This window comes from Pristiophorus japonicus, chromosome 7 (assembly GCF_044704955.1).
Source record: "Pristiophorus japonicus isolate sPriJap1 chromosome 7, sPriJap1.hap1, whole genome shotgun sequence".
Lineage (NCBI taxonomy): Eukaryota > Metazoa > Chordata > Chondrichthyes > Pristiophoridae > Pristiophorus > Pristiophorus japonicus.
The window spans coordinates 196,150,360-196,169,600 of record NC_091983.1 but is presented as its reverse complement, the minus strand read 5'-3'; the positions used below and the strand labels follow the sequence as shown (position 1 = coordinate 196,169,600).

The 19,241-nt window shown below is 45.7% G+C and overlaps 1 protein-coding gene across 3 annotated transcripts in view; it reads left to right on the top strand.

Annotated features, from left to right (window-relative positions):
- The window catches only part of mettl24 (methyltransferase like 24), an 80,861-nt gene extending 73,325 nt beyond the window's left edge, over window positions 1-7,536 (top strand). For all 3 annotated transcript variants that reach the window (XM_070884551.1, XM_070884550.1, XM_070884552.1), the window contains exon 3: window positions 6,688-7,536. In XM_070884551.1, the coding sequence (XP_070740652.1) occupies window positions 6,688-7,002 (315 nt within the window). In that variant the 3' untranslated portion in view covers window positions 7,003-7,536. The remainder of the gene's footprint in view (window positions 1-6,687) is intronic.
- The last annotated feature ends 11,705 nt before the right edge of the window (window positions 7,537-19,241 follow it).

Sequence of the window (19,241 nt, the reverse complement as noted above, 5' to 3'; positions counted from 1 at the left end):
CCCACCGATCCCATGATTTCCTGCTCGGCCTGACAGGGGCAGAATGTCTGCCTGTGACACTAAAGGGGCAATGACTCTGAGACTGGGAGTTCGCACTTCACTGGGTGATAGGGATCCAGCACATTACCAGAGACCACTGTTTCGAGCGAGAGAGCGCGACGAGGTGTACCAGCCTTTAGATGGATGCAAGTGGGCCCTCCCAGGGGTTTGGACCCAGTGCAAGTAAATGGTCTGGACCCCCTAAATAAAAAGTAATAAAAGGATTGGCCTCCTTGCACAAAAGGCTGAGGGTGTGGGTCTGGGTGGGAGATGTACAACCGGGTCTCGGGGAGTGGGCCCAGGTACCCCCACCAATAGCGGGCAGGTGCTAGATTTTTCCGCTTCGCGGAGCACCCGTGAGTATCGTGTAAATGATGTGCCGTTCCGTTGAACTCACAAACTCCGGCAGGGTCAGTGCCAGAAGGCACCAATGGGCACTATTCCAGCAGAGCTTCTGGGATTGCAGTCTGCAGATTGTTGAGACTTTAGGATCTGAAATATCAAAACATCAAACACTTTTTAACACCGAACGTATATTTCTGGATGACGTATTGTTAAATATCTCACTTTCTAAACTGCTCATTTTATTATGTCCCTTTGAAACATCCCATGCTTTGTTACATTTGAAATGCAGTCATTATTACAGCTAGTAAAAATGTAACTGAGCAGTAAGTCTATTTTTTAGCCAAATTGTGCTGTGGGATCTTTAAAATTCGCCTGAAGAAGTCCTCAGGCAGGACGGCACTCCCTCAGTACTACGCTGAAGTGTCATCCTGGATTACATGCCCAGGTCCTAGAGTAAAGCTTGAACCCATGACCTTCTGAGGTAAGTATATAGCACTGAGGCAAACTGACAGCTAAAATAAAATAATGCTGTTTGTGATTTCCTTTAGGGTAAGACTGATCCACTGTTGGAGCGTGGCCCAGCTCATCATTTTGCTAACTCTGTTCTGGGAGATGCCAATGTCCCTGTTTCCATGACAACACACTGCAGACGCAAATGCAATGGACTTATCATTGCTTGTTACTGTAACCAACCCTCGGGGAGAACGGAGACTGGCAGGACCATCCTAATTGAATGCGCGTTTTCCCTCAATCCATTTTAAAATTGGATTTAAAATCTTAAATAAAAAGCAAGGGGAATGAGAGTACGTGATAATTCCGCGTAACATTATTCAATCACATTTGCAGCTTGCTACCCTTTTTAACCTGCATGTTTATTCAAATTTGCAGCCCTTTTTTAATTTAGATGTTTCACGCCAGTCAGTTCTGCCTGCGATGTCGTACGAGGTGGTGATTGAGAGCCATGTGTTGTTCAGTGGCCCCATAATAGCTCATGAAACTCAGTTGTAACGCCTGCATTTAGGGATTTTCCAGACATATCTTTGGTTTGCACATGGGAATGAATATAAACAATGTTTTTTCTTTGGGGAATAGACATCAAATTTCATTTGCATATCATTGTATTCTATTCAAATGTATTCAGCATGATAGAGATCAGTACCTAGGAGAGTTAGTTACTGCCAGTGACTTATTCTATTACTTTGGTGTTTGTACAGATGTGTACACATTTGAATAAAAGGAGCGAGTCTTTCTTTCATGGTAACCACTTTTTCAGATTGACTTCCTGGCTTCAGAAACTGTTGTTATTGTAAACCATAGCACATGAGGTGGTACTGCTATTTCAAGCTTCATTTTACTTTGATTTGTTTTGAGTTGTATTCCCTGGAGTTTGGAAGGTCGAGGGGCGATTGAACTGAGGGGTGCAAGTGATAAAAGGAACAGCTAGGGTAGATAAACACAAGCTGCTTCCTCTGGTGGGGAAATCCGGAACAAGGGGGGGGGGGGCACAACCTTAAAATTAAAGCTAGGTCATTCAGGAGTGAAATCAGGAAGCACTTTTTCACACAAAGGTTAGTGGAAATCTGAAATTCTCTGCCCCAAAAGGTTGTGGATGCTGAGTCAACTGAAATTTTCAAGACTGAGATCGATAAGTAATGGAATCGAAGAATATGAATAAAGGCAGGTTAATGGAGTTAAGGTACAGGTCAGCTATGATCTAATTAAATGGTGGAACAGGCTCGAGAGGCTGAATGGCCTACTCCTGTTCCTTTGTTCCTAAAAACAGATATATATTTGATGCCTGTGGGGAGAGTATTTGATACAATATTTGGTTGAGCACTTTAAGGATTGAAGCAATTTGTTTGGTTTTGGTTACAAGAGTTCAGCTAGTGGGTTGGGGTTAGCAATGGTATCCTGTCTAACTCGAGGGTCTCTTGACTGAGACTGTTGGCTTTGCTAGATATTGGGTGGGCCACTGTTGCTCTCTTCCTGTTTTGACGTGCTTTCTCGCCCTGGGAGGTTGCTAGTGGTGTGGGGGGGGGCGCAGCAGCGGCATGGAGACTTCAGACAATATAAACTCTTTGTTTACAGAAAATAACTACCCTTGCATTTAGCCCATGGCAATATTCAGGATATATACATTGCAGGTGGTCTGGAGCCCTAATGTGTTTCAGCATCAATGGATGGCGATGCAGGTTTGATCTCTTTGCAAGGACCCTGGTCCTAACTGAGTTGCTATAGACAGAACTGCTCTGTCATCGAACTACTGTACACAGACGACGCCTGCGTCTGCGCACATTCAGAGGCCGAACTCCAAGCCATCGCCAACACCTTCACCGAGGCGTACGAAAGCATAGGCCTTACGTTAAACATCCGTAAGACAAAGGTCCTCCACCACACAGCACTGCCTCCCGGTCATCAAAATCTACGGCTCAGCCCTGGACAACGTGGACCATTTTCCATATCTCGGGAGTCTACTATCAGCAAGGGCAGATATCGATGACGAGGTCCAACACCGCCTCCAGTGTGCCAGCGCAGCCTTCGGTCGCCTGAGGAAGAGAGTGTTTGAAGACTAGGACCTCATGGTCTACAGGGAAGTAGTGATACCCGCCCTCCTATATGGCTCAGAGACGTGGACTATATACAGCAGACATCTCAAAGCGCTGGAGAAGTACCACCAGCACTGCCTCTGCAAGATCCTGCAAATCCACTGGGAGGATAGACGCACCAACGTCAGTGTTCTTGATCAGGCCAACATCCCCAGCACGAAGCACAGACCACACTCGACCAGTTCCATTGCGCGGGCCACATCATCCGCATGCCTGACACGAGACTCCCTAAGCATGCGCTCTACTCGGAACTCCTACATGGCAAGCGAGCCCCAGATGGGCAAAGGAAATGCTTCATGGACGCCCTCAAAGCCTCCTTGATAAAGTGTAACATCTCCATCGGCACCTGGGAATCCCTGGCCCAAGACTGCCCAAAGTGGAGGAAGAGCATGCGGGAGGACACTGAGCATCTCGAGTATTGTCGCCGAGACAATGCAGAAAACAAGCTCAGGCAGCGGAATGAGTGTGCGGCAAACCAGTGTGCCCACCCACCCCTTCCTCCAACGACTGTCTGTCCCACCTGTGACAGAGACTGTAATTCCCGCATTGGACTGTACAGTCACCTGAGAACTCATTTTTAGAGTGGAAGCAAGTCTTCCTCAATTTCGAGGGGCTGCCTATGATGATGATATAGTCCAGTGGTCCCGCCCTCCCAGACATAAGACATGGAAAATTGGACGATGTCTCTCCCCTTCCTGCTGTTTCACACCTTTTTGTGGTTGATTCAAAGTGGCATTGCCAGTAGCCTGGAAACGGGTCATCAGGCTGTATGTAGGTGGTACGTAACCGGGGAGATCAAGGCAGGACTGAGAATAAAAAGCGGAATTAATACGGTCAGAAAAAAGGGGGAGGGGGGAACTGTCATAGGTTTGACATAATTTCTAGTTTAATCTCTGCAAACCTACTAATTCCGGTCACGTTTTACCAAAAAATAAATTAAAAGGATTCAGCCAGAATTAGGTCAGTAAATAGATTGAACCCATTGTCACAAATATTCAAAGAGCTGATATACAGCCAGAGAATTTCCCTTAGTTGCCATGATCCAGTGTACTGAAATGGTTGACTGTGAGGCTCCATGTGGGATGCCCTCTAATTGATATGTTTTTTAAAATAAATCAAATGAATTAAGAAGAAAATTATGAATAACTGAGTCATGGTGTGTTATACACTGTGACAGTTCAGATGATGAGATGAAAGTTTGACCTGCAGGTGCTCTGTGTGGAATGAGTCGGGAAGCTTCAAGCCATTCCTCAGCACAATACGGCCCAGAATTTGGTACCAATTGCTGCTGAATTTGTACTGTCACTCAGAGAGACCAGAAGGTTGACTAGTGTGGGGAATGGAAATACACTGCTGGGAAATTGGGGGAAAGCAGATTGTGGCAGCAAAATAGAGGGAGGTTTAAGAAAGAAATAATTGGATATATATAGCACCTTTCATGACCACCGGACATCTCAGAAGTGCTTTACAGCCAATGAAGTTCTTTTGGAGTGTAGTCACTGTTGTAATGTGGGAAACGCGGCAACCAATTTGTGCACAAACAAGCTCCCACAAAGAGGAATATGATGATGACCAGATAACCTGTTTTTTTAATTGTTGATTGAGGAATAAATATTGGACACCGGCAATAACATCCCTGCTCTTCTTTGAAATCGTGTCATGGGATCTTTTATGTCCACTTGAGAGAACAGATGAGGCCTCAGTTTAATGTCTCATCCTAAAGACGGCACCTCTGACAGTGTAGTGCTCTCTCAGTACTGCACTGGAGTATCAGCCTAGATATTGTTTGTGCTCAAGTCCCTGGATTGGGACTTGAACCCGCAACATTCTGACTCAGAAGTGAGAGTGCCACCCACTGAGCCACAGCTGACACTGTTTAGTCTGCATCTGATGATATAGGGTACTGAAAGTAGAAAAGTATTCTATTTACCAGGACTGATATCCATCACTATAACAGACACAGAAAGAAAAAAGATAAATTTGTGAATGAAAAAAAATAGTACTTATTCTTACACTAAAGTACCCATTTAAAGAAACAAATTCTCTTTGGTGTTAAAAAAAGTCTTTTTATCTCCATTTTCTTTCCTCTCTTAAGATGCTCTTTTGTGATCCCACAGTTGCTGGCATTTCTCAGGCACCTCACTCACATGTCCATTTTCCACATGCAAGCTCTGCCCTCACCAAATGTCCACACTGTTTCCAGCAGGGGGTTGCTGGATGACAATCAGGAGCCTGATGTGATATTGTCTTGCCGAGCATCAGTGAGGTCAGGCACTAGCTCTCCAGCTACTGCTCTGGTTGAGATCATCGTCATCATAGGCGGTCCCTCGAACGAGGATGACTTGCTCCACACCAAATGGGATGAGTTCACAGATGTTTCAATGAAGGACCCGATGTTCCAGTCCTAAACTCCAGTTGAAGGGGTGGAAGATGTCTCTGCGTGGATTTTTTTAACGTGTGGCGACCGTTGCACATCAGCCACCACACGGGCTTGACAGAGCTAGGTTTTTATCCAGTGGCAAGAGTTAACCAGGACGACTGGAGACCTGCTCTGCTGTACGGACCTAGTGCGCGCACATATCGCAGTGTGGGCTGGCCCGTGCTGCCCCTGGGCCCTCAGCTCTTCTGGGCCACGTACCCTCATTTGCCGCACTTCCGCCACGATCTCTCACCGCACCTCCGCACCAAACATTCGCCTAACCTCCGCCACGATCACCCACCAAATCTCAGCCACAATCCCTCATCACTCCTCTGCCTCGATCACTCACCGCACCTCCGCCACGACCTTCCCGCTCATCTGCTGTACCTGAGTCCAGCGGATACTCCTACCCATGCTCCAAACGGCGACCTGGGTCCTGATGATGTCACTCGGTCACCCACCTCAAAACTGTCGCACACTTGGAGCAGCTCGCGCTGGAAGGTGTGGTGGTGCGCTGCTCCAGCTCTTTTATAGCCCGACCTGTGAAGGTGTTTTCTCGCAGGTCAGAGGGTCACGATGTTGCAGGGCCTGCCGCTCCACCTCTTTTATAGCCCGACCTGTGAAGGTGTTCTCTCGCAGGTGAGGGGGTCACGATGTTGCAGGGCCTGCCGCTCCACCTCTTTTATAGCTGAGATCAGCTAATACTGGATATACTGGAGACTGAGGCCGGTCTCTCCTGGCCTGTGTGGCTCAGTCCCACAATGAGCAATGTAGTTATTCACAAAGAAAGACTTGTATTTATATAGCATCTTTCACAACCTCAGGATATCCCAAAGTGCTTTACAGCCAAAAAAGTACTTTTTGAACTGTAGTTATTGCTGTAATGTAATAAACGCACCAGACAACTTAGGCACAGCCAGTTCCCACAATCAGTAATGTGATAATGACCAGATAATCTGTTTTTAGTGATGTTGGTTGAGGGATAAATATTGGCCAGGACAGCAGGAGAACGTCCCTGTTCTTCTTCGAGTAGTGCCGTGTGATCTTTTACATTCACCTGAGCGGGCAGACGGGGCCTCGGTTTAATGTCTCATCCGAAAGACAACAGCCCCGACCGTGCATCACTCCCTCAGCACTACACTGAAGTACCATGCTAGATGTTGTGCTCACGTGTCTGGTGTGGGGTCACTGATTAGTTTGATATATTCCCAGTTCAGTCTGCTTGTGCAGCAGTGATTTAAGAATGCATATCCCAACAAATCTGTTTTCTTTTCCTAGATTGATGTTCTCAAGGCAGATATGGAGAGTGCAGAGTGGAAGATTCTGGAAAACCTAATTCTGGAAAATGTCGTTGAAGAAATTGGACAATTGGTTTTTGCAATACATCTACACTGGCCTGGGTTCGAGGTCAGTGGAGGTGACAGTGATGTTGTTCGGTATTGGTACAGTCTTCTGAAGGAACTAGAACTGAGGAGCTTCAAGCTTTTCCGCAGTTATAAGAACATAAATAAGCCACAAATCTTCCTGCGAAAGCAAGCTTTCAATGCTAGTAGCAGCTACATACTCAGCTGGGTCAATACCCAGTGGAGATAGTATTGAATCAGGAGACACAGAACATATTGCTAACAAACTGCACTGACCTATGCGTTGAGAGGGTAGAACAGCATTATGCTGCTGTTTCGACTTTCAAGTCCTCTAATTGTAGCAGCCTATGAGGCATACATTTGTTTGCCTCAGAAAAACCTGCTTCAGGAAATTTAAACTATTCCAAAGAAACAAAGCCTTCAGACCTTATGGAAGAACAATTTCAGTTGTCACCGTGGCTGCTTATTTACACATCTTTGCTTGATGCTTATGGCTTTCTCCAGACAGTAAAATGAACAGGACCGGCATCTGATTTAGATATTACTGAAGCAGAGACATACAGTCATCATGACGTATGTGTATAATATGGACAAGCTCAGCTGTTATACACATTAAAGGTCAAAGGTAACTATCGTGTAATGTGGAATGCATTTATGGGAGACCTGGTTCTCAGGGTAGATAGTTGTCAGCATTGTTGACAAAATGATATACATATTACCGAAGGAAATAAAAACAGTCAGGAAAATAAAATCTTTTAAACAACTTGCCTTCTTTTTCTTTGGTTCTAATAAAGAGAAAGTTTAATTTACAAATGAACACCATGAAGGTTGAAATCAGTTTGTACTTATAAGGGGATGGGTTGAAGAGCTGGTGCTGCTTTCAGTGCCTTAAATTAATAGAAATAATTTACATTAATATAGCACCTTATCCTATCTTAGAAAGAGTTCACAAATAATGAGTTTGAATCACTATTATTGGAGGCAACAGGAGCAATTTTGTACAGAACAATGAAATGATTGACCACTTAACATTAATGAAAGATTTTTTTTTAATTATGAAGGGTTTTGATAGGCTGAATGCAGAGTCAGTGACGAGGGGTCCTCAATTTAAAATTGATGCTGATAGTGAGGTGACAGATTGGGAATAACATTATATGTGGTTTGTGGTAGAATGGAATGCTTTGTACAGGGAGTGGTTGAATGAGAGCCGATTACATCTTTTAAGGAAAAAGTGGATAAATATTTGAAACCGAGGAAGATACAGGGCTATTGGAGAGAGCATGGATTGCGTGACTGACTTTGGATTGCTCAATTAAAGAGCCAGAGGACACACTGGGCCGAATGTCCTCCTTCTGTGCTGCAAACTTCTATGGTCCAATTTGATTTGTTTTATGGTGGTTGAATGTTAGCCAGGACATCAAGAGAACCTCCGCCCCCTTCAAATATCGCCATGGCAACTTTAACACCAACCCGAATCAACAGACAGGGATTCAGCATAACATTTCAACCAGGCGCCACTACCTCTGACAATGAAGGACTCCCTCATTATTGCCCTCGCTTATATGCTCAAGTCCTGGGAAGGGGCAGGGGGCTTGAACCCATATTCTTATGGTTCAAAGGTGAGAGTGCAAGCACTGTGCCAAGCTATATGATCTTTTAGTTTATTGCAGGAAGAATGCTGAGAAGGATAGTAACAGATTCCAGGAAGACATTGACTGGTGAAATGAGCAGAAATGTCCAATTGTGGGCACCACACTTTAGGAAGGATGTCAAGGCCTTAGAGAGGATGCAGAAGAGATTTACAAGAATGGTACCAGATGTAATGTATGCACCTGTGGCTATGCTCACAGGGTTGTAGATCTGTTGATTTATATGTTTTAAAGTTTAATTTGCTTTAATTGCTGGGCTTTGGTGTCCCCCTCCCCTTTTATAGGGGGCACTTGTAAATTATATGATTTTAATGTCCCCAAAAAAATCACAAAAAAACCCCACACAAAAAAACAAAAAAATACAAAAAAAGAGGGCAGTTAAAAGTGTCTGGAGTGTCCCCCAGAACGGGGGGCACTCGATCTAATGTTTATTTTGTCCCCCCCCCCCCAAAAGAGTTGTAGATCTGTTGATTTATATGTTTTAAAGTTTAATTTGCTTTAATTGCCGGATTATTAGTGTCCCCCTCCCCTTTTATAGGGGGCACTTGTAAAATATATGGTTTTAATGCCCCCCAAAAAAATCACAAAAAACCCTCCCCAAAAAAAACATTTATTAAAAAAAGGGGCAGTTAAGTGTCTGGAGTGTCCTCCAGATCAGGGGGCACTTGATCTAACGTTTTATTTTGTTCCCCCCCCAAAAGAGTTGTAGATCTGTTGACGAACTGACTCATGTCCGGACGGAATTCCTCATCGGCGCCAAACCCCGGAACCTCCCTCGGGAGCCGGCGCCTCACAACTTGAGCCTCCTCGGGGAAATCCCCTCCGTGCCCTTCAGTTCCGTGTGGAGGGGGTTCCTGTACGGGCTGCTCCTGCACATTCTCAACCTTGCCATCCTCGTCTGCCATCCGGAGGAGGCGGGGGTCCCCAATGGAGGGCACTCTACGCGGGAGTCCTCCCACTATTTATCGGGGACTTGGCCTGGAGGGTGGTGCATGGAGCAGTCCCATGCAACAAATTTTTACGCCGGTTCACGGGCTCCCAGACCGCCTGCAATTTCTGCGGTCTGGAGGAGTCCGTGTTCCATGTTTTTATCGAATGCACGAGGTTGCAGCCCCTGTTCCATTATTTAAAGGGGCTGCTCCTCAATTTCTGGCTGCACTTCAGTCCCACACTCCTGATCTTTGGGCACCCTGAGCGGAGGGGAGCGGGTAGGTCCGAGGCCCTCCTTGTCGGACTGCTGGGCACGGCCAAGGGTGCCATCAGCCGGTCCAGGCAGCGGGTGGTCAAGGGGGTCGTTCAGCCTGACTGCCTGCCTCTCTTCCGTGCTTACATCCGGGCCAGGGTGTCCCTAGAGATGGAGCACGCGGTGTCCACCGGTACGCTCGCGGCCTTCCGCGAGAGGTGGGCACCGGAGGGACTGGAGTACATCATCACCCCCGGCAACCAAATTTTAATTTGGTTTTACATGTTTTAAAGTTTAATTTGTTTTAATTGCCGGGTTTTTAGTGTCCCCCTCCCCTTTTATAGGGGGCACTTGTAAAATATATAATTTTAATGCCCCCCCCCAAACAAATCACAAAAAAACCCCACATAAAACAACAAAAAAAACAAAAAATATAAAAAAAGAGGGCAGTTAAAAGTGTCTTGAGTGTCCCCCAGTTCGGGGGGGCCACTTGATCTAATGTTTATTTTGTTCCCCCCCCCAAAAGAGTTGTAGATCTGTTGACCTCGTAGGACTGCTCCTGGGCACGGCCAAGGGGGCCATCAGCCGGTCCAGGCAGCGGGCGGTCGAGGGGGTCGTTCAACCTGACTGCCTGCCTCTCTTCCGCTCTTACATCCGGGCCAGGGTGTCCCTGGAGATGGAGCACGCGGTGTCCACGGGTACGCTCGCGGCCTTCCACGAGAGGTGGGCGCCGGAGGGACTGGAGTGCATCGTTAACCCCTGCAACCAAATTTTAATTTGATTTTATATGTTCTAAAGTTTAATTTGTTTTAATTGCCGGTTTTAGTGTCCCCCTCCCCTTTTATAGGGGGCACTTGTAAAATATATGATTTTAATACCCCCCAAAAAAATCACAAAAAACCCCACAAAAAATAATTAAAAAAGGGTAGTTGAAAAGTGTCTGGAGTGTCCCCCAGATCGGGGGGCACTTGATCTAACTGTTTATTATGACCCCAAAAGAGTTGTAGATCTGTTGATAGAGGTGGGCGCCGGAGGGACTGGAGTGCATCATCACCCCCGGGAATCAAATTTTAATTTGATTTTATATGTTTTAAAGTTTAATTGGTTTATTGCCGGGTTTTAGTGTCCTCTCCCTTTTAGCCAGGGGGCACTTGTATAATTTGTGGTTTTAGTGCCCCCCCAAAAAAAAAGGGCACTTGAAAAGTGATTGGAGTGTTCCCCCCACCCCCCTTTTTTTAATCAGGGAGCATTTGATTTAATTGTTTTTGTTTTGCAACAAAATAGTTGTAGATCTGTTGATAGAGGTGGGTGCCGGAGGGACTGGAGTGCATCATCACCCCCAGTAACCAAATTTTAATTTGAACCATGTCTAAAGTTTAATTTGTTTAAGTTTGTCGGTTTTAGTGCCTCCCCCCCCTCCACTCCCCCCCTTTTAGCCAGGGGGCACTTGTATTAAACTTTGCCATCTAATTTACCCCTGTAATAAGGGGGCATTTAATTTACGGATGCAACTAAAATACTTGTAGATCTGTTAATTATGAGTGGCGTAGCCAGTTACGTGATGTTCACAAGACTCCATAAAACTCCAACCAGTTGGGTTCAGGGGAACCACTATGAGACATGTGATTGTGAACCTGGTGGATGAACTGGTAATGTGTAGTGTGATTATTAAACCTTTACTAATAAACCAACTAGTTCTTAATAGCAAAGTGTTCCTATGAATTCTTAAGCAAAGAACCCATGAAGCAAATATGGACCAGGGATGAGGGACGTCAGTTAGATGAAGAGACTGGAGAAGCTGGCAAGCTCAGCATTAATTGTCCATGAGAAGGTGGTGGTGAGCCGTCTTCTTGAACTGCTGCAGTCTGCGTGGTGAAGGTACTCCCACAGTGCTGCTAGGTAGGGAGTTCCAGGACTTTGACTTAGCGACGGTGAAGGAACAGCGATCTATTTCCAAGTCAGGATGGTGTGCGACTTGGAGATGGTGGTGTTCCCATAGGCCTGCTGCCCTTGTCTTTCTAGGTGGTGGAGGCCGCGGGTTTGGGAGGTGCTATCGAAGAAGCCTTGGCGAGCTTAGTCACTCTGTCACTGCCCTCTAAAAGTCTCCCCCTCACCATCCTTCTTGCTTTCAAAAACCTCTATAAGCCTCTTTTTCATTGCACATCCTTGCCCTCTTCTCTTCCCCCTCCTGCTGTGTTCTCTCTATCCACCACTCTGCAATGCTCGGTGATCTCGCTGTACCTAATGAGTCCAATATAAATATGTTGCTGTTGTTGCAGAACATTTTTTTGTTATTCAGTGAGCTCATCTGAGCTATGCCCTGGGAACACAGCCAGAAAGTCTAGGCAGAGAAGTCCTTTGCTTTGGAAGGTGGCTTTGGATCAAAATACTAAATTATTACAACCAATCGACTCAATCTCCCACAGCTTACTGGGTCACCCTGAAACTCTTGGAATCTAATGAAATCAGAACAGATTTCAGGGAGAAAAAAAATGACCTGGAGTTTCTGCTCAGATGTTCTGATTTTTTTGGTGCAATTTGCCCGAAATCGACGTAACCCACGCAATAGATTGCGGAATTTTCAGCACAAATTATGTTCAGCACAAATTGACTTTCTGCAATCTTTTGGGCTAGTTTATAAAACATTGCGCTGGAAAGTCAGCTCCGCCCACAAAACCGGCCATGCCCCGGATCGAATTAATCACCATTGGGAGATTCCGCTAATTGCGCTCGTTTGCGGGCCTTCGAGGAGACTCTAACAATTAAGCTAATTCTTTTGGGCACAAGGACACTAACAGGAATATTTTAAGAGCTTTTGAATATATATAATTTAAGAAACTAGTGCACCCCAATATATGTAGCAAATGGTTCTGTATAGTTTAAAATATTTTTTAGTTATTTAAAATTGGGTTACTCACAGGTCGTGGACTAGACACTGATTAAAATGCTTATCTTTTTGTGATAAACCATTTTCAGCTGTATTAGCCAAACTGCACCAAGTTACCGCACTTAAATATAATGAGGGAATATTTTTTAAAGCAAGAAATACGTTTCGAAAAGGCTGCCCGATTGCGCTGGTTCATGGCAGATTTTACGTTTGTTGATACATAAATGAGTTTGAGCAGATACTTGAGAGAAAAAAACTTCTCAAAACTAGCGTAATTTTGGACACAATTTGGGCCTGGATTGCCGATTACGCCCACAGTGGAAACTCCAGGCCGGCCTTTTTGGGCATTTTGTTACATTGTTCTGAATTTGTGGTCTCCTCCAGTCAGATTTGTTTTCCATCTACAGCTATCCTGAATCAAGGGTGAAAAATCTGAAGCAGCACCATAGCAAATGGTGAGGCATAAACTGCAGGGAGTTGAGAACTCCGATGGGACTTTTGGAATAAAAACTCAACTGTTCAGCAATGGAATTTTGCCTTCAGGCGCAAAGCGAGAGATTCAAATCAGACTCGTAAAAACAGCCGATGGAAATTTCTTGCTCATTTCAAGTGGAATTCAGACCTCAGCACTCGCAGTGGCTCAGGGCAGCTGTCAGTTTAAACCTTCTTGGAAGAATTCATGTAACGCTGATCCCAGTGGAGCGGGAGTTCTGTGAAAGTACAGGCAGGGGTACAGTTTGATATAGCAAAGCTGTATAAGCTTTTCAGTTTTTCTTATTGTATGCAAGTAAAATAGCTTCATTCAGGTTATAAGATTATGGACGATGACAGCTCCATTACTGTTATCAACATCTGATTGCAATTGGAGCTGCTCCAGCTACTTATTCTTTCAAGTGGAACACGGAGCTCTTGGTTAACAGTACTGGGTAATGACAGTGTAATGCCAAGTTCTGGGGGTGGCAGGTGGTAAAGAGCACATTTTCAGATTTCAACTGATGTTTTTTCCAGCTGTTCATTCTGTGTTTAATGGGCATCCTATTATTTTGACCTACTCTGCAAAACAGAGAAAACATTCCGCACTTTGCCAGAAAGTTGAGTCTGTTGAAAGTGGAATGCACACAATAATTCAGAAGAGATGTGGGCAGGGATGAAGGGCTGGTGAGCAAGGTCAAGGAGGGATTTATAAATAAGATTCTGGAGCGGTCCTGCTGCAAGTGTACAGGGCATTGGTGAGACCGCACCTGGAGTACTGCGTGCACCTTACTTAAGGAAGGGTATACGAGCTTTGGAGGGGGTACAGAGACAATTCACTAGGCTGATTCCGGAGATGAGGGGGTTACCTTATGATGATAGATTGAGCAGACTGAGTCTTTACTCGTTGGAGTTCAGAAGGATGAGGGGTGATCTTATAGAAACATTTAAAATCATGAAAGGGATAGACAAGTTAGAGGCAGAGAGGTTGTTTCCACTGGTCGAGGAGACTAGAACTAGGGGGCACAGCCTCAAAATACGAGGGAGCCAATTTAAAACCGAGTTGAGAAGGAATTTCTTCTCCCAGAAGGTTGTGAATCTGTGGTATTCTCTGCCCAGAGAAGCAGTTGAGGCTAGCTCATTGAATGTATTCAAGTCACAGATAGATAGATTTTTAACCAATAAGGGAATTAAGGGTTACGGGGAGCGGACAGGTAAGTGGAGCTGAGTCCACGGCCAGATCAGCCATGATCTTGTTGAATGGCGGAGCAGGCTCGAGGGGCTAGATGGCCTACTCCTGTTCCTAATTCTTATGTTCTTATATGAAATTAATGCACAAAGGTAGGGGTGAGTGGTGCTTAGTATGGAATAGGGTTGCAGGTGGTGGAGTTCTGGATATTGAAGTTTGTGTGGGGAGAGCTGGAAAAAGCCTTCCAGGTCCTGCATCTACTGCACAGAGACAACCTGTTCCTGGGGATGCTGCCCAAGCTGTTTTTGACTCGACCTCCAGGCTGGCCAGGTGAACTCCCTCATTTTCATTTAGCCCTGTGGGGAAGTACCTGACCGTTGCTTGGTATCTCCCCATCAGGAGCCATTTTTGTGTTGACATCAACCATTTATGTGATCTATGTCTACAATTATATTCACCCAAGAAAATTAATGATTAGAGATGGATTATAATTAAAAATATTGAGAAATGATACCCAAAATAGGCACTGAGAACAACAATGATAGTTAAATAAAACATTTAGCTCAGGCAAATGAACATTTAGGCCGGAATTCTGCCTACCCGGGCAGGTCCGGTGTCAGTGACGGGTCGCGGCCCCGCTGTTGGCTCCATCCCGCTGTTGAAAATTAACTTACCTTAACGAGACCTATTAAGCCCGCCTAGCGCGTTACCGGGCCAATGAGATGGAGCGGGTCTGGTGATGTCATTCATGACGCGTTTTCAGCCGGAATCCTTAAAGGGACCGTGACCACCTTACATTTGAAGTTTAATCTAACATAATGCTGTCAGTGCACTACAGCATTGGAGTGCTGCGAACACGGACAATGATTGCACAGAGGCAGAGGGCTGCACCCAGGCTCTCCGATGACTCCCTCCATATGCTTATGAAGGAAGTCAGAGTACACAGGGAGGTCCTCTTCCCTTCCGATGGGCGGAAGAGACCTCGCCAGGAGACCAAGATAGCCTGGTTGCACATTGCAGAGGTTAGAAGCAGGGATGTGTTCAGGAGGACCTGGGTGCAGTGCGGCAAATGCTTCAATTATCTCAGATCAGGAAACGTTAGTACAAAGCCACACTCAACTGCATCTTGCTATGCCTCTCATCACATCCCCATCACTGCCTTCCCTGCCCTACTCCTGCACACCCTTACCGTCACCAACATACCTTGCACGTCCACCCACCTCTGTCTACCTCATCACATCCCCATCACTGCCTTCCCTGCCCTACTCCTGCACACCCTTACCGTCACCAACATACCTTGCACGTCCACCCACCTCTGTCTACCTCATCACATCCCCATCTCACTAACCACCCCGCACACTCACCCTCATCCTAGTGCAATCATACCCAACTAACACACAAGGGTAGCCACTTGAGTGTTTTATGCAATGGTTATGTAAAGTTTCCATTAATGTGGTATCAAACATAAAAATATTTACTTTTAACACTTTCTGGTCTTGGACAGATTTGTGTGCACCTTTGGAAGTGGCTTAGTGAGTGGCAGTAAATGGTGAGACATAACAGTACCCCCTGCAAAGGTGATGAGTGTGAAAGGAATGGCTTGGTCATTGTAGGGATGCTTTATGGTGTTGGTGTGGCGTGGTGTTAACCTGGCGCATCATGTGGCAGCCTTATGGGTGTATACCGTAAAGTTAACTAAATCTGTCCATGATGAGGACATCCCCAGCCTCTCGAGCAGCACTGTACTCGGGTGCTGATGCCCTGTGCAGCATCAGGTGATTGCGGAGAAGATTGGTGTTGTTGTTAGTGCTGCTGGTGTTGGGGCTCGTCGTGGTCCGATTCTGAAGACCACGATGAGACAGTATAAACGGCACCCATGTTGATGGAATTGATGGCAGGTGAAGTACAGATGACAGAAGCATTCTGGCAATGGTGAAAGAGTTCTTCCAATGAGGTGACACTGGGTGGAGACTTTGCTGCAGCCACCTGGGGCCAGACTTTCCACATAGCTCCATTTTGTGGCGTTATTTCCGATTAACGGCTGTTTTTTTTGGCCAAAATAACGCCGACAAAAAAAAAGGCCTAAGTTTCGCCAAAAGTTTAAAAAAATTTTGGCGAAACCTTAAAATATCTCCATTTCGGCAAGTTTGTTCGCAAAAAAGACGGGGCTTTCGGCAATCTTAACATATCCTTAAATAGCATTACTTGTTTGCATTTCACCCCAGCTCCTTAAACTAATAGCAGCTATAGTAGCCTGAATTAAACAGGAGGGATTTGTTCACAGAACCCCGAGTTGGAAGGATTCCCACTGACCCGATTGTGGATGGCAGAGATTTTGGCCACCACCCATCTCCAAAACTTTCAATTGTATTTTACTATTCCTGAAGGACCTTTGTATATTGGTAATACCTTTTGAATTAATTTGCTCCAGCAGTTATAATGGTTGGCTGATGGATCAATTAATAATCAGATATAGGTCACAGCAACGATCTAGAATGCTGGATATACATTTGTAGGAAATGCTGTAAACATTTTTAAGTAGTTTTTATATAAAATATAGGTTTTGTTCCCTCCAAGTTTTAACTTTTAGCTCTGTTTCACAAGATGACCCCGTTAATGCCGATTTCGATCAGACTCAACTAGGTAAAGCATGCTTTTTAAAAATGGTATTTAGCATTGTCCTTAAAAATATCCTTATTGGAAAAACTCGCAAAAACAGCGTTATCGTTGGGTTTGACCCCGAGTGACGTCACAAAAACGATTCTTAAAAGAAAACGGCCCTAATTTTTTAACGACGACATTATACCATTGACAAAACTAGCAAAATTGCCTTAAATTTATTTAGCTCCAAAAAATGTAGCTAAAAATCGATTGTTACAGCAGCGAATTTCTAGCCCTTGCAGCCTGCAGAATCTGTGCTGGAAATGGACTGAACAACTACTTCTGGCTGAGGAAAGTGATCATCTGTCGGGTGGGAGCTTTCATTAAACATTTGTTGCTATTAAGTAATTAGCTGGAGCAATGGCCACAGAACTCCCGCCTCAGGTTGACTGACGTGGTTCCTGAGCTGTGTGAATCTCATGGCCATGCAGGAAAAGTTAAAAAGTAGGCGCAAAAAGTCTCTTAAATGCCTGTAAACCAACTGATAATCATCTCAATTGGATCCCCGCCACTGTCGATCGGCTCCATGATTACAGATGTGCGTGGGAGAAAAGCACGTGGGAGTGAGATGACAGCGGGTTCGCAACTCGGTCAAAAATAACAACTTTCCCACCAGATCAGTCACCGATCATGCCTGCTACCATCCCGGATAATTCCAGCCTTAATAAATGCACGAGATTTCTTTACCTGTTATTTTAAATGCTGTACTAGCCAGTTTATTTAAATGGATCAACACCTCTGTGACAATAGCTAAAGAAATGCCATACAGCCATTTTGGGTGTTTGCCCACTAATAGGAATTTCTATGCTTTAATGTATTAAGTGTTGAAACATTGTGTCATCACACTGCAAATTCAAAGGAAATTTTGTAAGCCATAGAATACAAGTACAAGGCAATGGGCTCGATTTTAACTCCTGGGCAGGAATGTGGGCAAAGCTAAGCGACTGCAGAGAGGCTCAGCAAATTTCAGTATCCGGCCTCAATAGCGATGCTTCTTGCCGACCAAGGGGTTGGAGGTTGTTGCTGGGGACCAAGGGGTATGTGCTCCAGGAAGGGAATGGAAGCTCATGGCAGAGATAGCCAAGGTTTCCTTCTGGCCCACTAGGAAACTAAAATAGGTTACACTTATTTTGCTGGGTCTCTTCTGGCCTGGGCTGCTATTCCCAGCCGGCTTCTCCACTATAGGCTTGAGCGCTTCATCTAAGCTGGTACTTCAATGAGGGAGTGCTGCTTGTTGGAGGTGCCATCTTTCGGTTGAGATGCCAAAGCAAGGCCCAGTCCTGCTGCTCAGGTGGATGTGCAAGATCCCGTGGCACTATTCAAAGAGCAGAGTTCTGGCCCACACTTCGCTCTCAACTACCATCACCAAAAACAGATTATCTGGCCCTTCATTGTTTATGCGATATTGCCTTCTTTGACTTTACAAAGGCCTTTGACACTGTCAACTGCGAAGGTCTATGGAATGTCCTTCTCCGTTTCGGATGCCCTCAAAAGTTCGTCAACATCCTCCACCTGCTCCACGACGACATGCAGGCCGTGATCTTTACTAACGGATCCATTACAGACCCAATCCACGTCCGGGGTCAAACAGGTCTGCGACATCGCCCCAATCTTCTCAATATTCCTCGCTGCTATGCTCCACCTCACAGTCAACAAGCTCCCCGCTGGAATGGAACTAAACTACAGAACCAGTGGGAACCTGTTCAACCTTCGCCGTATCCAGGACAGGTCCAAGACCACCCCAACCTCTGACTTCGAGCGACAGTATGCGGACGATGCCTGTGTCTGCGCACATACAGAGGCTGAACTCCAGGACATAGTCGACGTATTTACTGAAGCGAACGAAAGCATAGGCCTTACGGTAAACATCCTTATGACAAAAGTCCTCCACCAGCCTGTCCTCGCCGCACTGCACTGTCCCCCAGTCATCAAGATTCACGGCGTGGCCCTGGACAACGTGGACCATTTCCCATACCTCAGGAGCCTCTTATCAAATAGAGCAGACATTGATGACGAAATTCATCACCGCCTCCAGTGCACCAGTGCAGCCTTCGGCCGCCTGAGGAAAAGAATGTTCGAAGACCAGGCCTTCAAATCTGCCACCAAGCTCATGGTCTACAGGGCTGTAGTAATACCTGCCCTCCTATATGGCTCAGAGACATGGACCATGTACAGTAGACACCTCAAGTCGCTGGAAAAATACCACCAACGATGTCTCCGCAAGATCCTACAAATCCCCTGGGAGGACAGACGCACCAACATTAGCGTCCTTGACCAGGTCAACATCCTCAGTATTGTAGCACTGACCACACTTGATCAGCTCCGCCTGGGCAGGCCACATTTGTCCGCATGCCAGACACGAGACTCCTAAAGCAAGCACTCTACTCGAAACTCCTTCACGGCAAACGAGCCAAAGGTGGGGAGAGGA